Consider the following 24275-nt stretch of genomic DNA (forward strand, 5'->3'; position numbering starts at 1 on the left):
CTGTACTGGCCGAGGTACTTCCATGGTTACATTTTTGATAGAAGAAGGGAGATGCATCCAGTGCTTGAAGGAAAACTGTGTTTAACTGAGTGCATTTGAAATTCCTACCACCTCCATTGTTTTTGAAGTCCTATGGGTGTAATGTGCATTTTTGTGGGCTGAAATGATTTAAGCACTTACACATGTAAGTTATGACCAGAGGCAATGCTGCTTTCTATTAGAGAGACAGCAGCTGCTGCTGACCTCTCAGTGCTCATTTCTTTAGTTATTCTGGCTTTCCTGAAGTGTGTTTCTGGAGGGACTGTGCCTCCAGGTGGTTTCAGGGCTCTGGGTGCTGCATCTCTGGTGGATGTCTCAGGACAGAATCACCCAGGATGATGAGCAAGGGACCATGTAAAGAAAAGGACGAAGACTGGGTTGCTTCAGACCCTTTGGATCTCTGAGGCTTAATATGCACAGACTGGAAAATGAAAGCAAGGAGTGATACAACCTTCTTGTGTTGTGGCTCAGGCCCCCTAATGGAAGAGGAGGCTGGGGATTCCTTCTTTGTTCCCATTACACTTTCTTTCTTTTATCCAGTGACTGTTTAATTTACAAATGGAGCCCATCCTGAGAAGGGCCAGGGGAAACCAAACTAGAAAGTTTTGTTGGTTTCTTTCCAATTAAATTATTCAGGACATTTAATTAAGGAATGAATTTGCTATATGAGTTAGAGCTGTTCATTTCTTCTGTTTTTACTTTGGAATATCTTTTTTTTTAATATGTATATAATGTTAGATGCCTATCATGCAATATGCAGTGAGTATTAGTTGCTTGGTTTTCCTAAAGTACACCAGATGATCACCAGATGAAAGGCAATAAAGGAAAACAAAGTGTTGTTTGTTACTAAGATTGGCAGTTTATGCCTTGCTACAAGTTTGGTTGTGTTTTTACATCAGCACTACAGTGCAAATTTCAGTCTAGGTTTTGATCAACTAATAAGATCACAAGAAAACAATGTTCTTTGACAGGGACAGATGTTTTATTTAATTCCCTTTTCATGTTGGCATTCTAATCAAATCCTTTCTTTGGAAGGAACTGAAACATCTTATCCTGGAGGCTGCAGATGGGTTCCTGTTTGTAGTTGCAGCTGAGACGGGGAGAGTGATCTACGTATCAGATTCTGTGACTCCTGTGCTGAACCAGCCTCAGTCTGAGTGGTTTGGCAGCACTCTGTATGAGCAGGTTCACCCAGACGACGTGGAAAAGCTGCGAGAGCAACTGTGTACATCTGAAAACTCAATGACAGGTCAGATACGTCTGATGTATGGTTCTGTGTGTTACGGATCCCTGCAGAGTTTTTCCCGACCTTCAGAATGCCTGGTTTAAAAATCTGGTAAAAATGAAATTCAGCAAGATTAAGCTGTTTTCTTGCGGGTAGTGCAGTAATATAAGTCTTCTTTTGCGTGACTGCATTTTGCTCCCTATTTGTTTGACTTCAATCAAACCACCTTCACATAGCTCTGTGTTCAGACTTCTGGTTTGGAATCTGGGTTGTTCTCAGGCTTGGTCTGGAAATCTAGGTTGTTTTCATTCTATCCTCAATGAACTTGTGACTTCTTTACAAATACATATTTCTTTAGGGCAGTGTTTGATTAGAAATTGAAAATCATACTTCAGACTTTTCCATTTTTGTAAAAGTTTCTTGTGGTTTGCTATCTGGAATCCTGGGGAAAAAATCCAACGTTTGGCAACTGAAAATGTAATGGATTTTAAATGGGAGGCTTGCTCCTATAGCAGTGGAGTAAGTTACCTGTAAGTTGATTACCTATCATGTTGCACATAAAACTAAACCATATTCATATATCCACTATAACTCTGGCTTTTACATCATGCTCAAAGCTGCCAATAGGAAACTACCTCATTTTGAATAGGATATGTGTATGTTATAGCTATGAGAATTAGCTAAATCCTGGTTTAACTCAAACTTGGAAAGGAGGGAACCCAACTTCTCTTTTTATTATCCACATATTATGTTTATAGCTAAAGGAAAAAATCTAGGGGATAATATTTAACAAAATCCTGATCCATGCAAAAGTCACATATTTTCTCTTTGCTTTAGTAGCTAAGAATTCTGACCTGGTTTGCTGGAAGTTTTGTTGTGTTTCATAACTCAAAGAACAGTGATCCACTTCTGAGTGAACCTGCACACTGTTTACAGCTTCCATGTCAAAACAGTGCCAAATTCATGATTTCCTGTGGTTTGAATGTGATGTGGTTTTGGCAGAACTTTCATGTATTCACATTGTAAGCTCAAAGCAAAATTCTGTGGTGAAAATCCCGATGGATCAAAACCAAGTGAACAGTTAGGGAAACCTGTGCAGGGCAAAACAGCAGAGTTTCATACCATGAGACTTGCAAAGGAGCACAACCTCTGTTTTTATTCTGTAGCCTGAAATACATCTTAGTGTATGTACCATCTTCCTCCAAGAAGCCTCAGTGAAGTCATGTTTTGACTTCCAGAAGTACTGAGTTATGGGACTTAACCTGCTCAAACTAGAGGAGGACTAGACAGATGCAGAGCACTTCTGAAAACCCAACTCTGTATTTTTCCAGCCTTAGCTATGTGCTTTTCTTTTACACTAAATTCATCTCTAGCCAGTGGAAAGAGATCAATAGTATTTATAGAGCTAAATCTTTTCCCTGCCTGAGTCTTTTGGAGTTGTCAGATTGACACAGGAGACCTATAAATCTGGTGTACACGGACAGCTGAACATTTTCCCAGTGTGAGGAAAGCAGGGTTGCCTGTTTAACTTTTTGAGTAGTTTTGTTTTAAAGATATGGCTGGTGAAGTACACCAGCTATACTAGTAGTTCTGTCAGTCTGTGGAGCATATAGATAAACAGAAAGCTCTAGATTTATTATATTAAACTTGTATTTCCTTGATTCCATAAGGTACCATTAAGTAAGAGAAGCAGTTTTCTGTAAGGGCTGTCAGTCCAGCCTCAGTTTGTTTATAAACAGCAATGCAGCAGGACTTCAGCATTTTACTCTTGCTCCTTTGAGATACCTTTCTGGGAGAAAGGTGATTCTAGAGTGCATTCAGCCAGTTGCACTTTTCTTCCTGTCACACAGATCATACTGAGAGTAGCTGCTTTGTAACAGGTACTAACTGAAGCATTGCGGTGACCTGAAAAAATCTGTGCCTTAGAGACATTTTAAAAGAAGTCAAGTAGGCAAATGCACTTCCTTTAAGTCAGTGTTTATTAAACCATTTAGGCAGCCCCCAAATTTCCCTGGGCTTTTAAAAGTCATGTTTCATGCAGAACAAAGGGCAATGGAGAGTTTGAAAGAGATGGAAACCACTAGCTAGTCAGCTGCGTTTGACGTTTTTCCTGCTCAAAGTGAAATTCACTTGAGGCAGCAGGAAAATCCTCATCTTTTAGTGACCTCTGGCTGTGGAGGACAGGATCTGCTTAGGGAAAAGATTTTCAAATGAAAGTGTAGCAATATGTTATTATTTTTAATTTTACTCTCTTCCTCATCTTCTCAGGGTCCATTTTCTCAGCTCTATAACCTTCTCCTTCAGCCCTTGATCTGGGGAAGCAGTGACAGCATCTTAACAAAGGAGAAACTTCACTTGCCTTGCAGCAGATTGGAGCAGTGTCCTTTGGTTATATTTGTCTTGTTACAAGTGCTGATCATTAGTGCTGTATTGCTGGGATTTTCCCAGCACCTCTTAGCAATCCTGCTACCCAGAGAAGCCACTGCAGACCCTGAGAACTTGGGAGGCTGCCACTGCTAAAGGGGAGCAACAGAGAACAAGCCTGTGGAGAAAGGAGGCTCCTGCTCACATTTCTGCCCCCAGGAGTAAGACTGGGACTGTGCTCACATGAGCATTTCTTTGGCAGTCACACAGCTTATGCAATCCTCACCTCATCTCACCCTCTCCCTTGGCATTTATGTGGTACTACAGTGAGTCACATCAAGGGCCCAGCTAAAAGCTAAACTAAGCTAAAACCCTTGGTTTTGGTAGAGACAGCTCTCTGGCCCACCTTATCACGGGGGTTCTTGAACTCTGAAGAGTGCTAACACCAAGGAGAAGCGGGAAGTGAATAGTTAAGGATAAGGAGAAGACAGGACTTCAGGAGCTGTAAAAATTTATGTCAGATTGAAGTGGCTGTTTAACTATGGCCTCAACCACATAGTGTGTTTGGGGAGTTAATTGCTTGCTCTTTTTTAAACTCTTAGGATTATGGGGAAGGATGCATAGTTTCTATTTCATTTTGTGCCCTTGGAGATTTTATTCCCTGGAAATGGAACAATTGACTGCTTGTTTGTTGTATGTTAATTGCTAACACATTGTAGCAACAGGAAAGCTGAACTGTGAAGTGTGTGCAAGGTTTGAAATGCTCTAGAAAAGAGGGCAGCTGAGGCTTGATGATAGCAACAAATAGTACTCCCAAAGTCTTTACATGCAGTCATGTGCCTGATTAATCAGAATGGGCAGATATGCGAAGTGATAATTCATTTTTCCTTGACTTCAAATATGGATGAAGATCAGATCCCACAGGAGGATCTGTTAGCAAAGACCTCTTTGCCCTTAGGATGCACTGATGGAACTTGGTGGATGTTGGGTTCAGATGCAGGCTCAGTCCTGGTGCAAGTGAGAGCCTCTAAACAGACACCAAATCTCTAATGGTGCAGAGAACAGACAGAACTTAGATTGAAGTGCAGAGAAAAAAACATTTTTGAAGAATTCCTCTGCTACATTTACTTGTAAAAAAATGTCTGAACAAGTACTGTAGTAGACTGTCCTATTAAAATACAGCATTCCAGAGCACTTTGCAAGACTGATTTCTACTAATCTAGTTCTCCATAAGCAGGTAATGAAAGAGTAGAGTGATGAATATAGACATCTTTGTATGGTTGCCTGGAAATACTCCCAAGTGATTCTGTGATATGTCTGAGATGTGCTTGTCAAGGCTGTGAGATCCCTGTTCTTGCACCCAGCATCTCCAGTGGTGCAAATGGGAAACACCCAAGTTTGTTACCTTCGGCTCTGAGGTTATCTTCAATTCTGAGCTCCAGGTAGGACAGCATGTAGAAATCGAGCTATAACATCTGCCTTCAGCCTCACTCTCTATGCTAGGGCAAGGCAGGGGCAGCATATGCGTGGCACAAAGCCTCCTCAGGACATTTGGGTTCAGAAGGTGTCCTTGCAAACTGCTTCAGCTGAACAGTTAAGAGGTGCTGAAAGTGTGGACCCATGACTGCAAGAAAATTATTAGAACCAGAATTTTTACAGCTTTCATTTTCAACTGATTTAAAGATGACTAAGTCACTTCACTTGCTAGCTGAAAAAGATTAATTGAGGTTACTTCTGGACAGAACTTGTATGCCAAGTTTAGTCTTGGCATGATCTTTTATTGCCATATGTTATAAGTGCAAAAAAGTAGAACTTTATGACGGAAATGGTGACTGACCACAGAAAAAACTGAGCTGATAGATACCTTTTGAGAAGAAAAGAGCATTTTGTGACAATTTGCTGTGGTTTGTGTATGTTATGGAAACATCACTCCATGTTATACAAGCAGAGATTTGGATTGGGGAACCTGTCTTGCAGAACCTTCAAATAATGTGTTGTCTTGCAGTGATGATTTCACCACATGCAGTTTTCTGTCCAACTGCAAAGCTCTGTTACCAAGCAGTTTGTAGACACAGCCACAAAATGCAGATGTTGTAGAGTCAAATTGTGTGTAAAAATGAGAAAAATGGTGTTCAACTTGAAAGAGAGCAGTGCCAGAGACCAGTAGCTCACCAGCGGAGAAGCAAAGTAAAGCTTTCCACAGCACTGAACAGATGGGAAGTGCTCAACAAATGGTAGATAACCATGTGAAAGAGAAGATTAGGGATAACTTCTCTCTACAACAGATACTCTTCCTGAAAATCAGCACATGATTTTTATGCTGTGAGCTGCCTTATACTCCCATGTCAGTTTTCCAACTCTGATTTCTGCATGATCTTTCTTAGAAGAGAGGGGGTGGTTCTCATATTGACAGCCAGCCAAGTGAATGCAAATGTGATTTGAACTCTGACTTTCCATGAATTATTTAGAACTCCAGCTGATACATAGAAGAGCTGGATGAGACTCCTATTTGGCTTCACATGTAAAATTCTCAAAAGAAATTCAAAGACCGACTTGAGGCATGACCAGAAACTCAGCCCTAGCAAATATAATTCTGTCATGCCTTAAATGTCATCATCAGTAACAGTAAAACTCACGTCTAATGGAAAAGTAATATATTATCAAAACAATTAATGAGGTGACTTCTGCACTGTATTAGCAAACCACATTATTAGCTTCTCCACATCCACTTAAAAGTTGGATCAGTCTATTTATTAAAAAAAAATGGTAAAAAAGTCTATTCTATTGTAGGCTTTTGTGCCAAAAATTTTATACCAATAATATATTGTCAGAAGCTCTGTCTTCCCCATGTCTTTTGTAGACATTAAGATACTTGTCAAAGATTGATGCTTTTCTACCCAGAGCTCTTAATGCTCCTTGAAAAAAAAATGGAAAAAAACCAAACAAACCCTTTTTTCAGAGAAGTATGTCCTTGCTGAGACAGTCAACGAAACAAGGAGCTGTCATAAAGCTCCTTTGGGACTTTGTTCTCTGGCCTTTGGTTCTGAAGAGCACGTTTCTCAGAGGTTCATGCATCAGAAAGGTACTCTGCGTGTAAAGGGCGGTTTCAACTGACAGCACTTGATTTCTTTATTATTTTTTTTACTTCTGTCTGTGAGCTCTTTTAAGTACATGAACCCTGAAGAACCATCTGTCTCTGAAATGTGCCCAGCCCAGCAGCTTAGGAAGTAAGAGAACAGAGAATTAAAAGCAGATCTCAGTATTTTCGATTTTAACATCTTAGCACAGGATAACTGACCCAGTATGATAGTTGCCTTCTGGGCAGGTAGGGAATGAGTTGTATAATATTTTGTTTATAGAGAGATTAATAGCTACTTGTGCTTTATATCCCAGGATAAAACAATGGTTCCTCATCAGCTCTTTTCACGGAATGTCCATGAAGCACCACAACCTGTAGGATGAAGATGAGCAGACATCCAGTAAACAACATGGAACAAAGCTGGTGGGATGGGGAGGAGAGAAAGTTTCCGTAGACATTATATGAGATGTTCTGAATTCTTTTATGTCTCTGCAGAACTGTCTGAGACTTGACTCAATATTTTATGGGATTTTCCACCTACCCACGCACACACGTACCCACATGGCCCCCACTTTATTCCTTAGGAGAGTGGAGGCTGGAGACAGCTGTGCCAGGATTATTGCACCTGCAGTGGAAGGGAATTGAGATTTTGGAAAACAGAAGCTTCAACACTGTAGTTGCCCTGTAAAAAGAGGGAACAATTCCTGAAGCATACTGCCATGTATAGAATATATATGAGTGATTGTGAACAGAATATTTCAAGTTTCATTCTGTTTTTACTGTAGAAAAAGCCAGTTTTGGCAAGGCATGTTTTAAGTGTGAAATCTTGGAAGAGATTTGGCTTGTTGTTGACAGCTACCAAATCATCATGTGATACCTGTTTTTCAGTAAAGTTATGTGGTCCCACTGGCATTGCGGAGAGTGAAGAGGATGTTTCAGAGGTGAGACTTTCCACACACACCAGCCCATTGCTGTCCTATTGTTCCAAAGCAAAAAATCTGCCCACGTTTTTGTGGACTGTTTGTTCCCATAGCAGGAAAGTCACAGTGCCAGCCACATATGACCTTTGAACTTGGGCAGTGCCAAGCATAGGACTTCATGGATTTTCAGCTTTAGTCTGTTCATCTGACAGGTTTCTTAAATGTAGAATGGAGGAAATGAATGTTCTGCTTCCTCAGTCCCCATTCTGTTTGCAAGGAAATGCATTAGTGCAGTAAGTACTTAGGAGTAGAAACAGGGAATCTGTGACTGTACAGCATCTTAAGAGTGCCATTCCTGCCCTGTCACACACTAGACAATAACACAGAAATAAGACAAACCCAGTCTGCTCTCAAAAAATCAGTACTTTCAAATGGTCATATTTTAAATGTATGGTACATTTAATCTCTCAAACATTCCAAGAGAATTTTGTTTTCTTTGGTCTCTAGGACTGTTTCTGGAGGGAAAAAAAATCCCTAATGTTGGGAGAAGCCAGCTATGTATAAAAAAGTTCAAAAAGCAACTCCTACACAAACACAGTGACCCAGTGGTATCCCTGGTGCTGACACATTCCATTTGGGTGGAAAGTGCTGGAAGGAAAACCAGTGATAATAAGTTGAATTTTTTTTTAAATTACTTTGATAATTATAATGGTGGTTTAAAGAGGTCAGTACATGCTTTTACCAAAATAAGGAAGCAGTTTTAACCTTGTACTCTGAGGCAAACTTATTACACCTGATTAGCATTAGGGAATGCTTTTAGGGTGAATTTTCAGGTGTTTGGACATGCATGTGCAAGTGGGTTTTGCGGTCACTATTTCTTTCAGTCTTCAGTTTCTCACTTGGAAACTGCCACGTACTTTGGTCTGTTGTCACAGATGTTGGACTGGATCATTTTCAGTTGCTGGGTTTCAAGGGTGGTGGGTACTTTTTTAATGTTCAATATTTATTCAACCTGCTCTGTTTAGTTAAACACGATGAGATATGTGAAGTTGATGATTTTTTTTTTTTTACCCCCTTTGAAAAATACCAGTGTTTTACAAATGCTTGACCAACTTCTTTGGTTAACACATCGCCAACAAAGCAGTCCAAGTGTGCATCTTGGAATGTTTTGGCACTGGCCCTGCTTGCAGCCTTCCGTAAATCTCAGGTGTTTCTGTTCTTTGATGGCAGCTCCACAGATGCTGGGAGGGTGCAGTATTAGCCTTAACATCTGCCCTGTGGAGCAGGAGCTTTTCCTTTAGCCTCATTTGAATGTTGTGTTGTCTCAATGCAGTTAATATGATGCACTAAAATATTTTATTATTACGTGATGAGTTGTAACAACAGCCTGGGGAGGCACAGGGAGGAGGAGTGCCTCATGTGTGTGGTAGTATTCCACCCACTTGCTTCAAAAGGGGAATAATTGTTTTACCCCATGCTGCTGTCATCTCTCTGTCCTTACCTGAGGCTCAACTGTTTCATAATACTGAGAGAGCAGAGGCAGGAATTCCACAGTCTTTGATCCTTCCCTGGCCTTCCACCAGCCTGTTGAGACTCACTTGCTCCTCACTGGTACCCTGCACGGAGCTGCAGGGAGGGAAAAGCCTCCTATGTGGCAGCGCATAACCGGAGTGGGAACGTGGCCCACTGGCAGTTTTCTGTGGTTTGATCGGTTTTGTTGTAGCGCCTTAAATGTGAACTTATGTCATCAGACATTCTTCTTTGTATTTTCATAGCGTGGAGACTTTTGCATGTGATTTCTAAGTGTCTCGAGTCTTCAGAAAGAGAGTTAAAACTTACAATGATGTTTTGCCTCACAAACTTTATTTTAATTGAGCTAAAGAAGTAGCCTATAAAAACAGCCAGACAACATCCTTGGGCCTTTTTCTCCTTTCTCTCTTTCCCTCTCATGTGTTTCAATTTCATTCTGTCCGCAGCAAAACATCTTACAAAGTCATCTTGTGGTCAGTATTTATTTCCTCTAATGGACTATTCCGTGGTGTGTCACCACAGCCAGATTTCAGAACCAGACAATGCTAGTGTTTACTAATAAGCATAAATCCCAGTTATTTGAGTTTGATAATGAAGTACAAATAATACGGAATGCCAGGAGCTGAAGCTTTTTTGGCAGAAGGGTTTTTCAGTAAAGCTTCTTGCTGAGCATTCAAGTGAAACAAATAGGTTAATTTAAAAGCTACTTACAACCTTTATATATTGATTTATTATGCAGCTGTGAATGGCAAAAGAATCAATTACGTATTTCAGTGTTATTTTGGATAGCTGTCCTGTCCTGGGAGTATCTGCTGATGGTGCTTTGGAGTTTCTGGGGTTTTACATCCTTTTTCTAGTTACAGCAAGTCTGACTGTCTTTTGAGGAGCCATTTGTATCTTGGATCACAGGCAGGCCTTTGTATGATAGTTTTCTCCAGCTCAGTCTTTCCTTCAAAGACATCTGATATGGTATTTGTAACAGAAGTGCTACCCCAGCTGCCCAGCTCATTGAACCACGAGCTTTGTTGTGTGTATTTGTTTAGGGACTGAGCCTGAAAGTACCTGCAAAGATCAGAGCGTGGCCGAGTCAGGGCTTGTATGAACCTATAGCACAATAAAGCTGCTGCTAAGGTTTAAATGAACTATGCAAAGATGAAAAAAGAAAGGATCATTGCCCCATTTTACAGGTAGGGAACTGGAAACAGAGATAGATGCCCTGTGTTTATGTCTAGGGAGAGCTTATACATCTATATGGGCTTCTATAAACTATTTTCATTAGTACACTGATTATTTCCTATACATAAGGTAACCATTCTCGAGAGTTCAAAATACATTTAGTTCTTAAAATGTTTTATGAGTTGGTTTTTTGGTTGTTTTTTTTGGTGTTATAACTTAACTTTCAACATATGCTTTGAATTATTTGCTCACTTTTTCAATGTCCAGTTTTTCCAGGTCCATCAGCATGCATGTGATCTGTAACACTATCCCTTCAGATAGTCCCTTAAAATTAACTCAATAGCAAGGCTCAAAAGAGCACATAGTTTCCTTTTTAATTTAATTAAAATGATGCATATTTGCCCAGCACTGTGGAGAATGACACGATGCAGACTGGTTAGTCAAACATGAAGGCAGGCACAGCAGAGACCTTTTGGTCTTGTGAGCTTTTATAATAACAAGTTGTATTAAGCAAACAGCTGTGTAACATGAGGGGTTTCTTATTGAAAAACAAGAGGGGGTGAGAAAGCTTTTCAATTCTCCCTTTGTGGGTCAGTGTCTCCAGTTGGTAAGTAGGGGATAGACAGATATTTAAAAATAGCTGCATTTCTATTGCATTACTACTTCTTTTATTTTTTTTTTAACTTTGCTGTTGATTGGATCAACTCTTCATTCTATTGTAAGAATGTCATAACTTGACTCTAATGCTTATACAACGCCTTTTGCAATTAGATGATGTAAACCTTAACATATTTAGAGAGGTTCAAATAATCCCCCTGAGAAGCTAGACTAGTGAGGAGACTGAGCTTTGATGGTTTATATTTATAATCATGGAATAGTTTTGGTTGGAAAGGCCTTAAGGATCATCTAGTTCCAACCTCCTTGCCGTGGGCAGGAACATCTTCCACTAGACCAGGTTGCTCAAATCTCTCTCCAGCCTGGCCTTGAACACTTCCAGGGATGGGATGTCTGCTCCAGGATAGGACAGCCTGTGCCAGGGTTTCACCACCCTCATAGCGAAGAATTTCTTCCTTATATCTAATCCAGCCCTGCCTTCCTTTAGCTTAAGAATCAGGAAAGATTTAAATTGCATCAACCATCTCCACATGATAGGAACATGTCCACTGTTGTTTTCATCCCTATCCCCTCACCCCGTGTCATGTCCTGACTTTCCTATAAACCAGAGATTGGAGTTGTGATTGTGGTCTGTAAATGCTGTGATACCAGTAAGTGGTGACTTGCGCTACCAGACACCTTCCAAGCAGAACCCAGGAGCTCCTGCACCACAGGGGAGACAGTCTGGAGAACAGACCCTTTCCACATGTGAATTAAAACTGTACGTACACGAATCCAAAGTATGAAAGATTCGTGAGCCTGCTGCCTGTTCCAAGCCCATCTGCTCTGCATCATCCCAATCCCTGGCCACAGTCCCACATCGTGGTGCTGTGTCTGGTGCTGGGGAAGGAGTGTTGTGGGGAGTGCCAGTGTCTGCACGCTGGGCTTATTTGTGAACGAGATGAGCATCACGAGTTAGCAAATTTGTTCAGGGAAAACAACCTCATCAGGCTCTTAATTTCAAGAAGTGTGCATTCTTCATGGCCTCTCAATGTGTTTTAAATGTTCAAGAATTGGTGTCTTTTTTGTCAAAGATTTAAAAGACCATTAACTAATCAGCAAATATGAAGGAGTGGTGTTACAATAAACAACAGGTTTTGGGTGGGTATTGCCTGTGGGATCTGTGCCGTAACCTTGATGTGATCAAGGGAGTCCCGCTGTAAAATCAGTGCTGGTTGTAGGTGCACAGGGTAACTGGTGCCAATCATATGGTTCTGCCCTTAGTCTGTAATTTTAAGTTAGGATGGTCTTAAGCTCATCTGTTGTTTTGAGCGTTCAGGCTATTTCTATTCCTCATGTATTTGTTTTCTTTTCAATGAGGGGGCAGAGACATGCACTTCTTATTGGTACAGTTTTGTTAATATTGTATTGTTTGGTGGATTCACTCCACATATGTGGTGGTGTAATGCTGAAGGGATGCTCTGTTTTCCTGTTTATAGAGGATACTTGGATGCCCTGCAGCCTATTTCCGAGCTCTGGCAGTTGCTCTCAGTCTCACCAACTCTACAGTAAATACCTTGATATTTGTAGGGCAGGGACTTGGGCTTTCAGGACAGAGACTGTGTGCTCCAGTGTGTGTATGTGCATGGTAGATAGGTCTTTGCATTTATGAGTGTTGCCTTTATGTAAATAATAAACCCTAAAATGCTGAAAGAAAGACTGTCTATGGTTCTTTTGGGGTTTTGAGGGGTTTTTATGTGTATATTGTCTTATTTGTATATTATGAGCTTCTAGAATCTAGTTTATGTAAATGTGAGTTCCTGAAAGGTGTTTGCATTGCAACTGTGATTCTTAATGTATTCTTGTATCATCATCTATAACTTTTTTTATGTTGGAATCCACAGGGTGGATGTATATTTATTAAACTTAATAGAGCTTAAAGCAGTTGCTGAGCTGCACTGAACATGAGATAAAATTGTATCCCTTACAGTTTTAAGGCTGTACATTTGTAAAGATTTTTATTTTGTTTTATTGTTGAATTAATGCAGAATAATAGCTCTGTCATAAGCTTATCAAGAGTAATTTAACATAAATTGATCAAATTTAGGCTATTTAATCTTATTGAAGACATTTTCTTCATGTATTCATAATGTCTCTGTTGCTTTCAAAAGGGACTCTGTCAGCTGAGCACCTCAGTCGGTGTAAAGCTGAATGTTCAGCTCTAGTCAGGTGTAAACTGATAAACGAAAGCTTAAAAAAGTTTCACCTGGTTTTCTTGAACTTGATTGTTTGTCCCAAGCAGTGACCTGTATCTTGATTCTCTACAAACTGTTTTAGTTGAGAACAGTCATCTTTCAGCTGATCTTTGCTACTAATTTATAAAGACTTAATGTACTAATAGAGCATCACCACAGAAGTCCTTTGTTGTCTGACCCTTCAGTTTGAGGGTGAGCTTGCATTTGAAGCTGTGTTCAGAAGCAACAGTACCTTGACCATCACTTTGTTTTTATTTTTAATTATTTCCTCTTGTTTTCCTGCATCCCTGTCTTGCTTTTTCCGGTTTTATAGTAAGATAAAGATGTTTTTAGTTTTCATAAGGATTTTTGGGTTCAGTATTCCTGTGTTCTGTTTGTCTTCCTTGAGCAGCCTGTGGAGTATTTTTGATGAGCACAAAGTTATCTTTTGTTATCTTGTCCAAACCAAACTTAGTTTATCCTTTATTTTATTTTGCCTGGAAAGAAATATGTGGACAATCTGGTGGCTGAGAAGAATTATGAAATATCTAACTTGTTCTTTGTAAGACAAGACATTATCATCTAGAGAGTGAAATTTGCTGGGTTGCTGAAGATATTGAGGGCAAAGTGAGACTCCATGTATTCATTCAGACTGTTTCCTTATCAGGTCCAAGATTCTGTGCAGGACAGCAGTCCATGTACTCATGAGTTAGAGGGAAATGGAAAATTGTATCTTGTACTTTGCCAATAGTATTTTTGTGCACGAGGCCAAAGCAAATTTCATCCCATCTCTGTAAACTGGGTGTTTCCATGCTGCAAACTGGATGTGAGCACCATATGCCTGTTTTTAGAGGCAGTGATTTCAACTTGCACTGAAATTTTTGCAGAAGAATGTCCTTATGTAGCAACTCTTCCTTCTGGTAACAGACTGAAGGATTCTTAGAACTAGAACTCCAGCAGAGAAAGCATTTGTGGTGGAATTAGGTGTTGAAGTTTATGGGAGTTTCGAATCCACCAAAAAAAAGAGAAAGAAATGAAAAAAGTAACAAAGGACAGACTGTGTTTGATTACGAGGCTATAAACCTTAGCATGCGGTGCATAAACACGGAGTAACAAATTTTCTAACAGGCTGGTGCTATTGTGTAAAAGTGGATTTGAGCCAAACTCCCAGATTTGAAACCCCATGAACTTCAGTAGGCCTGGGCCAATCCTTGGCTTAGGTTCATCTCAAACACTGCAAGCACAGAAAACGTGTTTGAACATTCACAGTAGCAATTGGAGGTCCAAAAGGGGAAGGTTTGTGCATAATCCGGTCACTGTTTGCACACGCAAGGGATGTATCGGTGCCAATATGAACATTTGTCCCCCTGATCATCATGAGAGTGGTTTTAGAGCATCTTTGAAAACACCCTGCAGGGAATGTTTCTGGCATGTATCCTCATTCCTTGAATCTGCTACCAACTTACCTCTTTAGAGGGAAGAGTTTTATATGGCCTCTCTAATTTTACCCAAATAATGAATCACTTGCTCATTGTCCTCACCTCTGTGGCCCCCTCTGACAGCCCTTTCCTGTCATGACAGCTGACATCAGGTTCCTGGATCACACAGCAGGTTCCTGCTCTGAGGACAACTGTTTTTATTACAGGTTGAAGCCACACTGCCTTCTGAATGGGGGCTGTAGTGGGGAGATTTCAACAAATTATCAATTATACCCAGACCAACCGTAGAGATTTATGTGCTAGTTTTACAAGCATTGTGCTCATTTGTTTGCTTTCTCCTTTGCAGCAAAGCAAACTCTGGTTTCCTCCAAGTTGTGCAGCTGCTGTAAGTGGCAATAAGACAGCAGTGTCAGTCACAGCAGTGCTCCTGCACTTGCTGTATCCCACGGTTGTGTCTGGAGCTGGAGAGGAGAAAAGTTTAACATGAAAATGAACTACATGCAATTACCAGTTTGTGGGGAAGCTCATAAGGAGTCCAGCTGGTGGTGGCACTGGGATGTTAAACTCTTCTACTGAAGAAACTAGAAGAAGAAATTAAAAAAATACACGCATGCACTGTTCAGTTAACAGAAGTTGTCAGAGCATCCTGGAATATTTCTTATTAATAAAAATGTAATTGTCAGCTTTAACATCAGATGCACTTCATGTGCATCCTGTGGAGAAACTTAAATGAGTATTTATCATGGAGGATGCAGGAACACAGAGATAAGAATATTTTATGGTTCTGTGACAGAGCTATCATCAGGGCATGCCACCTCCTTGAACTGAGCTGCCTTTGTGACGCTGAGATGTGATTTATGCTGTTTTGCTTTACTTAGTCTGTTGATCTATAATTCTCTTTCTGATACAATTTTATCATGTTTCTAGTACCAGATGAGACACAAACTGCTTGTTCTTTGTCAAAATCTGCAGTATATTGTTAGAGCTCTGCAAGGTTAACACATGGATGATGGACTATTGAAACAAGCTGCTGAGAGAGCTTTGTTGTAATATCTGTACACCAAACATTTCTCTGACTCATACTCCCACATACCCCCTGCAGTGATTTTGTAAGTTAGGGCAAAATTTAGACTTATGTTTGTTATCTGGTACATATTTCTAAGACATTGCCAAACAAAAAAGCTAAATTTAAAAACTCTGTCTTTTGTTGTTGGGGGTTCCACACATGCCAAAGGAACACGTGTCAGCAATTCTAGACTTAGTGGCCACGTAATTGTGAAGCATCCTTTTTGGTTTTTTTTAATAGATGTTCTTGGATGATAAAACCAGAGAAATTCCTTTTAGCTATTTGAGTTACATTTACTGTCACTGCTTTTTGATTATATTAGTGTCTCTTCAAGAATTTATTTTGGAACGGAAAAAAAAAGTTCACAGAAAACAACTTTTGTTTATGTGTATGACAAAGTTAGTGTGTCCAAAGAGAAAAATGCTTTTAATGATTTGATTTGACTGGCATGCTTACATGGACAGCCATTGGGTCCTGCACATGTATTCTATCTTCTTTTGCTTTGTCATGTATTGCCCTCACTTGTGAACAGCTTGCCTTCTGCCTGATGATACTTTATTTTTCTAAATTGTGTGATTATTTGAGGTGATGGGGAAGTAGACTGTGGCTTTGGCTATACAAAATAAGACAGAGAGACAGACTCGAATGCAGGGAAAGGAAGTGTGTTTGAACTTCAGATCCATCCTAACTCATAGGGTCAGCATAACTGAGCTGGGAAATATGGTGGTATGATTTCATCCCATCTCACGCCTGAATTGTAGACCAGTACTGATATACAGCACAGTGCTCTGAATTGAAGCATCTTTAGGAATTGTTCCCAGACTTGTTAACTTCTTAACCATCCAAGATACACCTTGGAGATACACCAAATGACCTGTTGGCAAGGATGGCTTTCCTCCAGAAGGAGTTATTTGGAGTATACCTTAAGAGTTGCTGCTGCCTAGTTCTTTAGCTAAAACATTAATCTTTAAATTATTACGTAATTATTTTATTCTCGTTCATGGATGGAAGCAAATATTTAAGGGTAAAGTAATTCTGAAATTGGTGTTTGGCAGTAGGATTATTTCATAACTTAATTTTTGGACAGAGACTTTTAAGTCAGTCTGGTGAGGAGACTGAATGTATTCTGCATGATTTCTACAGTACAGACAGAGTATGGTATCTTACATTGCTGTAAACTTGGCTAGTTATATAACAGTAAAGACTTAGGCTTATATAGTTTGTTACTGAAAGATACCCACCTTAAGCATGTGGGTTTGCTTATGGTCTGATGTTGTCAGCACTGGTGGCTGTCATTTAATTGCCCAGCAGATGTTGCATTGCATTTCTCTTGCCCACTGTCACTTCTGTGGCTGCCTCCAGCCTTGTAGCATCATGGACCTGGGCCAGTGATTCATTTCTAGTCTGTGCAAGATTTTATACTCATCTGTTATTTGTTATCAACTGAGCTGTAGATACAAAAGTCCATTCTGTTAGATCTTTGGTGATAAACAGAAGGATTCTGGGTGATAACTAGTACCCTGCAGTCACTGATCCGAACCTATCTGTAGTAACCACTGCCTTCTGTTTTGAATGAAAAAATTAATCTGTTACCCCCTGTTTTTTACTAAAGACCTCCCCCAGCTTACCATAGGAGTGCCAGCTCAGTGGTCCCTCTTGACAACTTGGTAGCTGTCTGCACTTTTCAATGCTATGCCTCTGGTGTGTGATTCTGAGGTTTGTAGTCAGCAGGGTCTGGACATGGACCTTGCATGGACTCGTGTTTCTGTTTGGTGAGTCAGATCCTCTCACTGGTCCAGCTGAAAATTAACTTCAGAAATACTCTGACTTATCAGGTTTTCATCAACTATGAAAGGGCCCCGCCACAAGTGATGTATCTCGCTATCCAGGAGAAAAGTTTGGTCTTACGTGCTTCTCACCATCACAACAGTTCTGGCTGTGTGAGGTGCTGCTGTGATGGGAGCATCTGGATAAGCACAAGCACAGGGAAAGAGAGCAGCTGTCTGGGGAATGATACAAGTTGCTTTATCCACAGTTCTGGTAAAGAGTGGAGCGAATCAAGTCAAAAGCTGTGCCTGCTGTCATTGTCTGCCTCCAGACATTTGACTCTGCCTTGGAAGTTGGTCTTGGGCCAATCAAGAGAAGAGCCATCACTGTTGTGACTCAGAGTCAGCCTTGCTGAAATCGTTAGTTAAGCCAGCACATAACTGATCCTCCCCTCTGAGACCAGGATCAAGACTTTTCGTTGGTATTTTTTCCCCTAACTGGGCTAATGGCATTCGGCTTATGAACTTCTTGTTATCTTAGTTTCTAGTAAACGGAATTAAATTTATGCACTGAACACCAGTTGCTCTCCCTGGCATTTCTAGGACGAATCCTGGACTTGAAGACTGGAACAGTAAAGAAAGAGGGTCAGCAGTCCTCAATGAGAATGTGCATGGGATCCAGGCGCTCTTTCATTTGCAGGATGAGGTATGCATTTACCTTGGATTCCATGATGGTTCCAGTCCTGCCTCAGATTGTCTGACTTCAGACCTTGCTTAAAAGCCAAAGCTGTAATGACATTCCCATGAAGCATTGCTAGAATGCTTGCTTTTGGAATTGGAGGAAAACTGAAACCTGTCTTCCTTTACCATTAATGACAAAACAGCACCTTGTTTGTGTGTTGTAGTTATTCTTATTAGTGTGGGGTGTAGGATGCTTTTTTCAGAGAACTTCATGACCACTTCACCCCTGGAATGTTAGCCATTGTCTCTTCCAGTTAAGTTGTTTGAATCAATACTTTAGGAACAAAGCTTTTGCAAGAGTAATGGAAGCCCAACTCTGTGTATTTTTTCAGCAAACCAATAATATTAAAAGAATCTTGAAAATAAACAGGAATTCAGTTGCAAACTAGCCAGCTATGTAGGAATTAACCTAAGCCTGGTATGAATTACCAGATGTCAGCTGGCTGATACTAGATAAATGAGTAATTGTTAGAGGGTTTTTAATTCGCAATTTTCCAACCTCTCCTGCAATGCTTGGGCTTCTTTAAAGATATTTGCCTGCCCAGTGCTTTTCATCGGGGCTCATGAGCACTTCTGTTGTTTTAGGTGCTAACAGGCTAAAATGCCTGTTGCTATTGCAATAAATTTCTGTCTGCGTGGTTAAGAGGGGAAAGTACATAATTGCATCTGCAGCCTAAATACAATATATGTGCTGAAAACAGCAAATGCAAAATTCGTCAGAGAGTGAAAAGCACAAAGCAAAATATTTGACATATTAAAGTACAGATACCTATACTTTGGTTTTGTGGTGAATTTTCTTTGTCGTGTGAGGAGACTGAATGTATGGCTCTTGGGTGCCATTGTAAGGTGTTTATACACTTTATGCTTGCAAGATCAGACTTCACAGATAGAGCACCTAGAGCACTTTTCCCCCCTTAACTGGGAGGAAAGAAATTGAGTTAGGAAGAGCAGCACTGGGAACTTTGCTATTTCTTCCTCCAAGCTGCACACACTGATGGTGTTAGGAGGACTTTTTTTGTACACAGAAAACCAGGCCTAATGTCCTGTTTGCAGTTGTTCCCCAGCTTTCGAAACAATTCACATTGGAGTTATTTCCTAGCACCCTGTTTCTGTAAACTCCAGTGCACCAGAGTGATTGTACATGTGCCAGTAGCCCCATTGTTTTCTAATTCTAAATCTTATTTTAATTGTTCATTCCTTCTCCTTGGCAATGACTGAGAAGAAAAAAAGAAGGGGAACTAAAAAAAACCTTCTGGGAAGAATGAGCCTCAAATAATGTGAACTTTCCTTGTGATTGCTTCTTTCATTGTTATTATTCCTTTTCCCATTGAAAATGAACTGCATTTACCCTTCAAACTATTTACTCAGCTTCAAATGAATTTTTGAAATTATACAGTTAGGCATGGTTAGAAATATAACAAAATGCACATCAATAAGTGTTAAAGTTTCTTGACAGTGTACATAGTTTGATCTTGCAAACATTAGTTTAATGTCTGTTGACATTGTAGCTGGGCTATGGCAGTCAAAATGCTCTGTCCAGGGGAGCTACTGGAAAACTGAGATTGGTTTGTGTGGGTATTTGGTGTCCTGACTTATGTTCTTCTCCAGTTTTCACCCTCGTTTTACGGTATTTTGGAGAGTGTCTATTCTTTAGCCACCCTTGGAATATCAATTTCAAATAATTTTTAGGTTGAGGGAGTGCAGAAGGGAATCTTTTCCTAGTCTCTTCTATTTTTCTAAAATAGAGAAAATATTTGTAGCATACCTAAAAAGCTCAGCCTGCGGAAGCAGCACATTTTGAGAAAACATGAGTCTGCAACTTTTTGTCAGAAATAAGTATCCATTATTGTCTACTTATATATGCTAATAAAGATCTGAAAGTGCATTTTCATCATGTATGTTTATATTTATATTTGAGTCCTATAAACTGTTAATTTACTTTTAGGTGTGGAAATGCTCCTCTGGATCATTTACCTCTGAACAGGATAACAACCATGAGAAAAAGATACAGGTACTATTATTTATTTTACCACAAACTAGTTAGTTGCCATTACCTCAGTGGGAAATGGGAGTGCTCATGCTCTCTCCAGGAGTGCTACCTGGACAAACACCTGCATTAGCACACAGCATAAAACAGCCCTGGGGCTGGGGAGAGGAGAGCTCACCACCAAATTCAGCTGTGCTGGAGTCACTGGGCCTTTTTGCAAACAAAATCTTTTTGCACATGTCACTCAAATTCTTTGTCTTAACCAGCTCCATCTCTGAATTAAGCTTCAGTATCTTTCTTGGAGAAATATTATGCAAGACAGGTAAAGCTTGAATAGCAACGTAATGGAGCTGACAGTGCACAGAACTCTAGGTTGACACTTGGTTGTTTCCAACATAACTTACAGATACCTGTAAGTCATTAACTGTCATAGTTTAAAAGCACAAAGCTATTCTGCATGTCAGTCAACATGATATTTTTGTGTTCTTGTTCATTTAGGAATGGCCTTGGCCCAGTGAAGGAAGGAGAAGCACAGTATGCTGTTGTCCATTGCACTGGCTATATCAAGGCGTGGCCACCAGCAGGTGAGTATCTCTCATGGGAGGTGGTGTGCACCACACTGTCAGTGACACCTGAAAACCTGGCTCAGCTTTCTTTGCTTCTAGAAAAACAGGATGAGTTTTAGTGGGGTCACCGATTAAAGCTCATCTTGAGAAGCTCTTGATAACAAGAAATCAGTTGTTGTTATTTACTCAGGGCATCCCCATTTTTCCATGTGACACCCTTCTCAATTTCACTGGCACAGAGCAACTGTAGGAATTGTCAGTAATGCAGGATTCCAGCAACTGAGAACAAAAGTTTTCAACCTCATAAACCAACATAAAAATGGTCTGATTTGAAGAAGGTGGATGCAAAGCATGTGTACCTCTAGAAAACACCGGCTAATACTTTACACTTAAGTACTGAATTGCAAGCACCTGTGTATGAAAATTTGTAGTTACAGTTTAGGCACGTGGGTCCTCACAGTGATGGTGTTACTTGAGGAATGTTCAGTATTTGTGATAAATTCTGGTTTGAGGCTGTTTTCTTGGGAATAAGTCTTGGCATATTGCTTTGAACTACAGAGAAAAACATTTACCTACTGGAACTCAATATTACATATGGGAGTATTTACCTTTGAAAAATTCAAAGAGGAGACAGAGGAGCTCATCCAGACATGGTTATGAGCAGGGTTATTTGACCTTGGCGTTTGCAGGAGTTGTAGAGGCTGTTTGCAATGTTACAGTGCTGCTGGCATGAATCAAACCAGGAGCTGTCCTGCCCTTTAGCGGTCGTGTACCACAGCCATGAATCACATTTATCCAGAGATGATGAGTGCTGAGAGGTGGTTTGTACCAAGTCTTTGCAGTGGGGTGCAAACACCAGCATGCAGATGTGAATTTCTTGTTGGGTTTCTGCTGAATTGCAGTTTGGGAAGCAGAGGAAAACTTCCCCTCTTGTTGCTAATGGGATTTAATAGGAGTGAAAATGTTCCACTTTCACTTCTATCTCAAAAGAGTGAGAGCACTGTGTGTGTCAAGTGTTCTGAAAATGGCAGGTTTTTTTCTGTTTTGTTTTCTTCCACAAAGAAATTAACTTTTCTATTGGTAATTCCAAACGTAATTGAATTCAACCGTGATATACAGGATGTCTCTTCAGGAATGTGCAGGTCAAATAAGATTTCTTTCAGCTCCTTGCTTAGCTTGAATGAGAAGCTTGCTGCACGTTATGGGATGTTTAAAGAGATCTAACACTTCAGGGGTGTATGTTGCTAGTGCAGAGCTGCAGATGCATGAACCTGCACTAGGTTATGACATTGGCAGCGTGTGCCTTTCAGCCACCATTTCTGCAGGACAGCAGGTGTGCAGTGGGGGAGCGTGGGATTAAAAGGATCTTCTGGATCTTTGAGTGCCCAGTGGCCAGGTATCAATCACATTGTAAGTTCCAGTTTACATTAGTGAGATGTTTTCCCTGTCTCCAACTCTTCCAAAACCTCACTGCTTTCCCGTGCCTAACAATCTCTTTAATTTTCAGTCCTCATTATTTTATGGGAAGTTTTTATTTCACTGAAGATCAAGTGGGAGTTTTCCTGCCTTGTGTCTCTGTCTCTCCCCAGTGTTCTGGTGCATTTCCAGTAGGAGATCATATCCTGACAGCCTGGACTTAGCACAGATAATCCAGCCCTCTTCTTCTACTCTCCATTCTCACAGTGCATTCTCTTTATCCTTGTGACTTTTCTCTGCATTTGTTTGTGTTTTCACTTTCCAAAATGCAGGTCACTGGCACTATAAACTATTGTTTCAGATCAGATTGTAGTGGTGTATAATGCAAACAGTATCTCCTGTCCTGACTGGCAGTGTATGATACAGCATCCTTCTCTTCTGTGTAGTGCATCCTGCTGGCATCCTCAGTCATTTGATATATGTACCAGCCTGCCTTCTCCTCAGTTGTCAGCTGCAGATCTTCTTGCTTTGAATTGTGTGATGTTTCAATTAGTAATACCAAGTTCCATCCCATTTCTGTTGCTGTAGCTTATGACTGTTATTAGTCCCCAAGTGCATGCTTATGCATTTAGTAATGTTGGATTTCATCCCATTTCTATTACTCCACTCCTCAAAGTCACACGGTGCTCCCGTATGATATCCCAGTGCTCCTCCACAATGTTAATTTCTCCAAGCTATAGCACAATCCTAAGGGATGTTTTTGTTTTTGATGGCCTTGTGTGGAATTTCAGTGGTCTTTTATGTTACCATCCAGATTTTTACTCATATTAGTCATGACTGAATGCCTTTTTCAGGGCACATAGTGTTGAAAATTGGGGCCTTTTTCATGAGTGTTTATTTGCCCTCCCAGTCTTCCCTACTTTGTGCTGGTGGTCGTCATGCATTCATTGACTTTCAGGGTTGAGTGGGAATATCCATGGGCTGAATTTTTCCCCTATATTTTTAGGTAAATAAGTGGTAACATACTGCATTTCTTCTCTTTTCCTGTGGTAATTCTGATGTGTATAATCTGCAAAGCAAATGAAATAACTGCAGCAGTAATGGAATTTGCTAAGGCCTTTCTACCCTGTAATAAAATTACATTTGTTCAAATCAGTTAGAGAGCAGCAAGCCCTGGCCTTTGCATCATCTCTGGATTCTTTGAAATAAATGAGCTTGTGCTAAATCACTGTTTAAAAATTCATTTGTGGAAAAGATAATTTTCATTTATTTTTCAATTGCCAAGTGGGCACTCTAATATAAACTCCAGATCCTTTTCTCTCAAAGCATGCAGTGTGGCATGTGCATTATATAGGTAATATACAACACAAAACATACTTTCAAAAACAAAATAACAAATATTTAGCAAATGCACTTAATCAGTACTTAACTTCTTTTGTTTAGCACTTGTTATTTTCTCTTTCTGGGTTGAATTGCATTGTCTGTGGCTGATGTGTAATTTTTTTAGTCCCACACTGAATATAACAATCAGTGGTGATACAGAAATATCAAGAACTGCTCTGTGATCATTATTAGTGTGACAAACTATCAGGTTTGACAGTGTTGCTGCAGTGAGAAGTCTATGCAAATCTGTGAAGTAATCTGGGTACTTCAAATAGGTAAAAAAGAATAAGCTACAGACAGCTGGCACCAGTATGGTGGCATATTTTAAGGACTGGGTTTTTTGTGTTTTGGCTCAGGTCTGTGGTCAGCATGAAAACATTTTGCACATCTTACCTGCCTTTGTGGTTTTTCTCACTTTTATGGAGCAGCAGGTACTTGCAGACTGCCTTCAGCCCCTTTTTCACTGACAAATGGAAGAGGAAACTCAGGAAGCATCATTCCTCATCCTCTGTTCAGGCTATGTTTGTTAATGGTCCCTTCATTTTCCTCCATGGTGCCTGAAAAGAGAAGGGTAAAACTAAGATCAAGTGCAAAACCCAGCATGTGATACCTACACGCTTATATCAGGTAAACTTTGTGTGGAAGTCAAAGGAAAGAGGAGTCAGGTAATCCAGACGGACATTCCAACCAGTTATGTTGTTTGTGAGATTGAATAGTGAGAACATAGAGTTGGGTTATTTTGAACGAGGT

At 40.2% G+C, this 24275-nt stretch overlaps 1 protein-coding gene across 4 annotated transcripts in view; it reads left to right on the forward strand.

Annotated features, from left to right (window-relative positions):
- The window catches only part of ARNT2 (aryl hydrocarbon receptor nuclear translocator 2), a 97211-nt gene that overhangs the window by 36656 nt on the left and 36280 nt on the right, over positions 1-24275 (forward strand). For all 4 annotated transcript variants that reach the window (XM_027746167.2, XM_027746166.2, XM_027746170.2 and 1 more), the window contains 4 exons: positions 1075-1288; positions 18036-18138; positions 20119-20184; positions 20659-20744. In XM_027746167.2, coding sequence (XP_027601968.1) covers positions 1075-1288; positions 18036-18138; positions 20119-20184; positions 20659-20744 — 469 coding nt within the window. The remainder of the gene's footprint in view (positions 1-1074; positions 1289-18035; positions 18139-20118; positions 20185-20658; positions 20745-24275) is intronic.

The sequence above is a fragment of the Pipra filicauda genome, unplaced genomic scaffold (genome assembly GCF_003945595.2).
Source record: "Pipra filicauda isolate LSUMZ 115617 unplaced genomic scaffold, ASM394559v2 scaffold238_size1193820_pilon, whole genome shotgun sequence".
Taxonomy (NCBI): Eukaryota; Metazoa; Chordata; class Aves; order Passeriformes; family Pipridae; genus Pipra; species Pipra filicauda.